The sequence below is a fragment of the Atta cephalotes genome, assembly GCF_000143395.1.
Source record: "Atta cephalotes unplaced genomic scaffold scaffold00048, whole genome shotgun sequence".
Lineage (NCBI taxonomy): Eukaryota > Metazoa > Arthropoda > Insecta > Hymenoptera > Formicidae > Atta > Atta cephalotes.
In genome coordinates, this window is record NW_012130112.1 from 926,867 (window position 1) to 935,443 (window position 8,577).

Below are 8,577 nucleotides of genomic sequence, written 5' to 3' on the forward strand. Positions count from 1 at the left end.
TTACTTCCCATCCTTATGTAATACTAGTTGCTTAACATCTGTATTATTAGATTTGATCACTAGGTCGAATTTCCATACTTTGTTTGGTCCAATTTCTGAGACATAAAGAGCTCTACCATAAGGACATACAGCAATGGCGTGAGGCATAGTGAATGCCTAAAAAAATACAATATATTCTTCTTATATATAATCTTCTTCTTCTTATATATATTCTTCTTATATATATAATTAGTGACTGGTTGTTTTAATTCTCAAATATATTAAGAAATCTCTAATAATGAGGAGTTATTAAAAAAAAATATGAAATATAATACTTACTGAAGACTCCGGGTTCCAAAATTCAATTACATTCCGATTTATATGATCAATGGTGAAACCTCTAATTTGTATATTTTTAAATGTCATTCCATTCACGGCGTAAATGAAACCATCTGAAATTACATATAATGTAATAAAGACATTTATTGTTGATTTGTAGTGCTATTATTATATTTTGTACTTAATTTATACACAATATTAGAGGAAATGCTCCTATTATGAGATATCGAGTTCATTTTGGATAAATACTAGAAATTTATAGGCAGAATTTAAAAAAATAATAAGTCATTTTGAAGTTTAATAAGCTTTAAGATAATGTTATATAAAATTTAATTAAAATTCATTATATTTGAAAAGAAATGTAAAAAGTGAGTAAAGTCAAAAAATTGTGTTCCTAATATGAGATACTCCGAGAAATCGATAGTAAAACGCAAAACATATCAGTATTGTAATTAAAAAACTTTATTTAATGTTTCTTAAATATAAACAAATACAACCAGTGTGTGCAAAATGAGTATGCGATACATTATACTCATCTTCAGCTAGTTGAAATTAAATATCGCAGAAATAGGTACTTGACGTTCATTCTGTCCTTTTTATTATTATACAATAACATATATTAGCAACGATTTTCGCTATGACATAGGAGCATGGATTATTTCATATTAGAAATGCTCTGGGTATCTCTTATTACGATTTCCACGCCTTACGGCGATCATTAAATCTAACTTCTGTAATTAAGCAGTTCAACATATCCCGTATTTTTTTATTAGTACGACCTTACTCTATCACTACATGAAGAATTTATTACCAAATATTTATTTTATTAAACAATGTTTAAAGGCTCATATCTGAAACTTGAAAATATCCAAATTCTAAAATCTTTTTTTACGACGATTACATGCATGATTTAATAATGATTTAATAATGAATTTTAATAATGAATTTTCTAATTTTCTACTAAGCAGTTTTCAATACAAGAGCAATAAATTTATGGAGCAATAATATTACGGAAACCAATAGACTAGCGTCTATTAGTTCAACAGAAATGCTGCTATCTCATATTAGGCGTCTATCTCATAATAGGGGGCTTTTTCTTATATTTAATTTTTATATTACAATATATGTTATATAAACGTGTTATATAAATATGTTTGTAATTCAACTTTTATTTTTTATTTTAAATTTATGTTTCATATTATTCATTCTATATTCTATGTTTGATCTATTTTTATACTGCTTTGTTCCGCTTTTGCGTTTTTATAATTGTAATTTTTTACTTTCTTTTTCTGGTAAACGTTAGAGCAGCAGATTTTGCTATACCATGCATTTTATGCATTCGTGCCCCTAACATTTCTCGTTTAACTCTGTAATTGCTGTTTTTATTGTTATTTTTTAATATACAAACAAATTAAATTAAATTAAATTAAAAATTAATCTTCTTTTATTTCTTTTATTTTATAAAGCAAATTTTTGTTAAATATATTTATAAGAATAATACTTAAATAAATAATTAAAAGTATTGAAAAATGAGATATGACTATAATATTGTTTATTTTTTTATTTAATAAACTAATATTTTTTCATTTTATTTTATTGCTTGATTTAATTTAATTGGTTCGATTTGGATTCTAACATGAGATTGAAAGAATTATTATATTTTTAATGTAATTATATAATAGTAATTATATATTAAAAAATTGCAACTCGTGAATTACTTACGATACGATGCAATTCCGAATATTCGACCGAATTGCGGATGATGAATCGAATAAGGAAGATAAGAAGGAGGGTTTTGTTTCAATCCGGAAAATGTTACATCCAGGCATACAATTCTCAAATCTTCGCGGTCAGCGATACATACTTGTTCATTTGGCAAAATCGTCAAAGCATGGGGGACTCTTAAAGTAATCCAGTCTAAAATCGCAAATACATTAATTTTATTTAAATATGTAATAAATATGTAATAAATATGTGTATTGAAAGTATGTATTTATCAGAAAAGAAAATATTTGAAAATTTCCTCCTAAGAATATCCTCATTTAAGGATTAGTACAAACAAAAATTTAAAACAGATTATATGTATTATTAACATTACTATAGTATTGGTAATATTGAACGTACTTTCACCGATAGCATATTTAGGATTGCCCCTTTTGTCAAACAGTATTATTCTATTGTTGCAATATCCGTCAGCGATGACAATGTCGCCACTCGATAAAACCGCGACTGAGGTTGGCTGGCAGAAATGATTTATATCGTTTCCAGGCTCAAATCTTTGACCGAGAATCATTTGAGGAATACCGGAAGCCGAGTACTATAATTTTATGCAGATAGTCTCTAATATGTTTTTAACAGTAATAATAAGATTAGAAACAAGACCGGAATACATCATCTATGTGAAGACGCCTCTTGACGGTCAAAGTTAGATGTTAAACTAATACATATATATATACATATGTATTTTTTAATTAAATGAATTCATCTCAGAAATATGATTGCGCCTTTATTATCGGACATTTCAACATAATCTGTCTGAAATATTAATAATCCCCTCAAATTTAGTGTATTTACACATATATATATATATATAGTAGAGAGCGCCTTAAGGATTGATCAAAGTTGGAAGTTTTGAATAATATAATATTCTAAGTTCATGAATGTAATTAATCTCAAATATGACTGTGTGCTGAAACGTTTGGACATTAAAACACCATCTTTTATGAAATATAGGGGAGATTATATTTATTCGTGATTGTCCGAACATTTCGGCTCACGATTATTATCTCAGATTGATTGTGTTTTAATATCCGAATGTTGCTACGCACAGTCACATTTGAGATTAATTAAATTCATGAATTTAGAATATTATATTATTTGAAATTTTCACCGATCCTTAAGGCGTTTTCTACTATATTATATTGTTACATAACTCGGTCGTTTTCTATTTTTTAATTACATACATATTAAAACCTGTAAAGAACTTATTGCGAAAAATATTATCTTGGCCGGGAATCGAAACCGGAATCAAAATCTCTAGCATGTTGTGTGAACGTCCTAATTAAGCTTTAGAACATCGAGACACTAATATTTTTCAGATGGATATAATGAAATAGTACAACAGCGCGCAATCATATTTCTAAGATAAATTCATTTAAGAATATATATACATTACACAGTTTAACATCTAACTTTGACCGTGAGTAGCGCTTCTAATAACTATAATAAAAGCTCAATTATAACATGTTGTAATAATTTATTGCTATATATAAATAACGAGTTCTTATTAAGTTTTCAATTATTTTACTTAATTTAATATATGGGAAGACCGGTGTCAGTTGACTATAGGGATAAGTAGAATAATCGAGGTTACATTAAAACACGCGATACACGTAAACGTGTCTGAGCACGTAGCAGCGACTGCCGCTAAGTCTGCTGTAACATCTTGTTGGGAACACATCTATGATAGAAGTTATGCCACAATTTAAAAAAATCGTACACCTAAGTAAATATTTTTATTCTTAAAGTTTTTGTTTTACAATCGTGTATGATTATCTGAGATATTTGATTTCTACTTAGTAAGTGTAATTCTTACTTAATAAAGTCCAATAGATTTTTTTTGTTTATGTGTTTTTGTTATTATATGTTGTTAATGTTGTTAAAAAATGAACAGGTGAGAATAGTAGATTAATCACAGCATGGAACTATATGACTCATTTAATGACGACTCTTATAATAATTACTTAAAATTTTATTCCTTTAAAGAGATTTTCCTCAGTGGTAAATGTTATAAGTTTAGTTTCCCTTATGTCCAATCTCGAAAAGGAAGGCTCATTCGACGTATTTTTGCACGAAGTGAACAAATTTTACAAAAAGAAGCATTGTTTTGCCCTGCGAAGCGAATGTGTGTGTTTAAAATATATTTTTATAAAAGTTTTATTAATATATAGCTAAAGACGTAGCTTAAAATATATTAATCTTTATTTTAATAATCTTGAATTACCCCGATCTCGGGGCTAGTTGAATCAGATGGAATGCATTAGAAAAATGCATTTTTTTTTTATATTAATTATCAGTTTCCCCTTATTATTAAAATTAGATAGTCAAATGTATGTAGTAATTGGTAGAATTCATTTTTTTAATTGGTCTCTTAATTTTATCTATAAAAATTCGAAATCTAAAAAATGAATCTATTAGCATCGGTCTCCCCTATATATTTATATATATTTATTATTTATATATAATTATCAGAGGATTGGAAAGTTAGGGTCTGAGCAGAAGATTTGTCGTAAGATTTACTTATTGTTAGACTTAAGTAGTAGATATACAATAATCAACGTACAAACTTTGGCGTATGACATATTTATTGCCGTATCTTCAAGAATCTCTTGGAAAGAGACTCTTGGAAGAGATTCTTGAAAAATTTTTAGATGATAATTTTAGACATTCTGCTCATTAAAAAAATTGCGAAAATTTCAAAATGATAGAAAACTTTTTGATTCAATATATATTCAATTTAGTTCGCTTTATCACATATTTAAAAAACCGTTTGATTCATCTTGTAACAATAAACTATAAATATTAGATTTCAATATCTATTTATGACAATTTTCGTATTGTATATTCAAGATATATGAAAAAAAATACACAGAAATTGTGCTGTAAAGAGATTTAAAGTATAAAAAGTAACGACAAAAATAATTAATAATTATTAAATTTGCTACGATTATTGAACCGTAGCATTACAATAAATAATGTCATTAACAATTACAAAAATAGTAATGGTAACAGTATTACAAATACTTAATTTAATAGTTATTTCTCAACTCTGATAATTACTAATAATAAAAACACATTTATGATCTAAGGTAATGTTTTATAATTATAACACAACAATTTATTTACTTGATAACAAGATTTAGGATTTCTTTTTTTCAATTATTAATTATAATAGAGACTATTTGTATGTTTTTAATGCGAATTTCTTTACATACCTTGAATACTTGATGAAGAGCAATATCAGTCAACCATATATTTCCAAAGGGATCGACGTGAATTCCATGCGGTAAATAAAATGTTTGATTTCCCCAACCGCAAATAATATTACCAATTTTAGAATCCACCTTTAATACTGTATTCTCACGAATGGGACCTTTGTATTTCTCTTGGTATTCTGCATTTTCGTCGAAGGTACTAAAATTTCGTCAAATGCATTAGTTCAGCAGAGAAAACAACTTTACTATTGTAAAATTTTTTAATACAATTAATTCTTGCTTTTAATTTCTTAAATTAAAATGTATTTAAAATTTATTATTAAAATGGATTTAAATGTATAAACAAATCGTATTGAAGAATTTTATAATTAACAGTTGCTTTCTCTGTTGAACGCAATAATTATTAACATGATGAGAGTATTTTTCAGATTAGAAAATTGCTTTTATATACATTTAAATTACATTAAAGAAATACAAATAAAATAAAATGAATAATTAAAAATAATAAATTAATCACACACTTGAATTGGATTTTTCAAAAAGAGAAAGTTATATATCGAATATTAAAATAAATTGAAATAAAACCATCTTCAAATCTTATTATTATATTTTTTTAAATATAAAAACTATAATAATAATAAATATAATAAAATAATAGGAAGTATTGCAGAGCACTTCATTTCAGCACTTCATTTCAGCAATCGTTGCTTTTTGTAACGAATATGAAATTTAATTTTTATATTTTTGATTTGCATTCATTAATTTATTAATGACTTACTCGTAATTCCATGTTCGATCTCCGCGATGAAAAATTACGAGATTTCCCGTCGGTTCCACAGCGACTCCGGAAACCTCACCAAGATTTTCGGGACTTCGCCAGAAACGATTTTCGATAGGATGCAGTGGCGTGTTATAAGATTCCGAAAATTGATCCTGCATAATAAAGATAAGAACAACAAAAAAATTGTAAACATATGATTATTACAGACCAGGATTATTAATATTGTTAAAATATGATTTGTGTGATTTTTATATAAAAATTAGCTTTATATAAAAATTAGGGCTATATTAGAGATATATAATGCCTCATATTAAACTTGAATGTTACTCTGTGAAATTAATACGGATGGGTATTAGTAAAAACTTAAGTAAAAAAAAGGAATGTGCTTATTAATTTATTAAGTTTTACACGCGTAAATATTATATTAATTATTTTAAATATTACGATGTAACAATTTATTAAGATGTAATATTAAGTATAAATTAGTTACATACGTGAGAAAATTGGTCAGGAGCGTCAAATTTATTGAAGTTACTTCCATCGAAGCTTCCATCATTGATATTGGATGTAACACTTCTAAATATCGCTACACATATCAAGAGAACTCGAAGGAATTGGTTTCCTCTACTCGCCATCATCTCTCTGCTCTTCCATAAATCTCGCAGCTGACGACGGTCCAAACCGAGGTATCGAATCGATAATACGCGCAAGCGCTCGTCGAATTTAAATTATTACACCTCGGAAGTATAGCTTCAGAGAAATTAATGCAACAAGTACATGAGAAGTAATGAAGGGAATTGATTGCCTGATAAAATACGAACGGGATTCAAGTTCGATGAAAAATTCGATGATTAAATAAAAAGAGAAAGAAGATATAAAAAAATTGTTTTGTTATGTTGTATAACTGAATTATAGATCGAAATAAAACATTTCTATAAATTATTTATATATATAGAACAATTATAACACAACTATCAGAAATTAACAGCAATGTAACAGGGATATAAACATATACGAGAATACAATAAAAAGTAGAGTGGGAAGTTATTGCGATCAAAACATCAATGATGAACTTAATATTTACTATTTCTCATCGTTATTTTGTGATATAACGGACATAAATTTGTTGTAACTTTTTAAAATTGTTTATTAGAAATTCATTGTTTATTCAGCAGTAACGATTATTCACTTTAATTTGGATGAAAATGCTGGAGAATAAAAGAAATAGGTGGTGATTTTGTCGATACACAGAAAATAACAAATTGGATACCGATGGTCGATGAGAAGTGATGAGCTGTTGTGTCAGATATCGTTTAAAATCAACTGCATCTGCTCCAGAAAGAATTTGCCGGTACAATCGGACAGGTGGGCGTCGATCGATATTCGCGCGCAAGTGTCCTGGTACTGTCCCAGAAAAGTAGGTAGGGATGATCGTATCCTGGAGACCATTGACGTCAGAGTTTTTAGTTCGCAGAGTAATCAATAACTTTCTGTGATCTATATTTTCAGCAAAACACAAAATAACAATCATACAACGTCATACGTTAGGGCAGGTCCATAACCTTGCTTTAAGAGGCCTTAAGTCATAAGTCGAAAGAGATTAAGCAACAATAATTTCTGTTTTTATAATTATTTTTGCGCAGTTTAGGCTTTAACCGTTAGATTTACCTAAGCAAATTGAACAAAATTCAATTCTTACGACCTAAAAGAATAAGTTCTGTAGCCGATATATCATCGTCACTTACAAAAACTTACATCTTACGGTTTACGACCTCTTAAAGCAAAGTTGTGGATCTATCCTTATTGCTCAAAAAATTCAGCACTTTTGTTAACAATTCCATTTTTATATATGTATAAAATACGGAATTATGATATGTTATATTCTTTTATTTTTAATATTTAAAGGTGAATTGCAAAAAAATAATTATAAACGGAAATTACAAGTAAATTTTTTAAATAGACAAATATCATGTATGTCGATTGAAACAAATATCAATTTAAAATTTTACGCTAGACACTAATAAACATTTAAGAAAATGGTATGTAAACAATATTCTTGCAAAAATTAAGTATAAAATTATTTACAAATCTTTGATTAAAACACTTGAAAAACTTATCGATAAAGAATGCCAAGAGTTTATGGCTCTTATTTAAAGTCTATGAATAGGCTGTGACAAGAAGAAAATCTAAAAACAAATAATTTTTTCTTATAAATTTATTTTAATGAAAACATATATATACACAACAATGCATTTAAAAACATAATACATGCAAATTGTATTTGTATTTTATTCTGTATTTTATTCTTTATATTACGAAATTTCTATAAACGGAGCTGGAACTTTTGACCGATAGCGTATAATAGTTATAATTATACAGTATAATTTGCATAGCAATTATACAGTTATATGTATAAACATTATATTCTATTCGCTGTATTTGGTTTAGATGAGAGGACTTCTTTTGCCTATAGCTGTCTACATC

The 8,577-nt window shown here is 27.2% G+C and overlaps 1 protein-coding gene across 1 annotated transcript; it reads right to left on the reverse strand.

Annotated features, from left to right (window-relative positions):
- LOC105622782 (peptidyl-alpha-hydroxyglycine alpha-amidating lyase 2) lies at positions 1-6,731 on the reverse strand. The gene is made up of 7 exons (XM_012204195.1): positions 6,588-6,731; positions 6,091-6,245; positions 5,313-5,511; positions 2,443-2,635; positions 2,041-2,235; positions 319-431; positions 1-156 (listed from the first exon to the last, which is right to left on the reverse strand). Exons 1-7 carry the CDS (start codon positions 6,729-6,731, stop codon positions 1-3), a joined length of 1,155 nt encoding a protein of 384 aa, XP_012059585.1.
- Between the last annotated feature and the right edge of the window lie 1,846 nt (positions 6,732-8,577).

Excerpts from the sequence above, each read along its gene's own strand:
- LOC105622782 (XM_012204195.1), bottom strand. The coding sequence starts at position 6,731 with ATGATGGCGAGTAGAGGAAACCAATTCCTTCGAGTTCTCTTGATATGT. Across the intron at positions 2,636-5,312 it reads CTCTTCATCAAGTATTCAAG|TACTCGGCTTCCGGTATTCC; the intron begins GTATGTAAAGAA and ends ATAAAATTATAG. Across the intron at positions 157-318 it reads TTTGGAACCCGGAGTCTTCA|GCATTCACTATGCCTCACGC; the intron begins GTAAGTATTATA and ends GTATTTTTTTAG.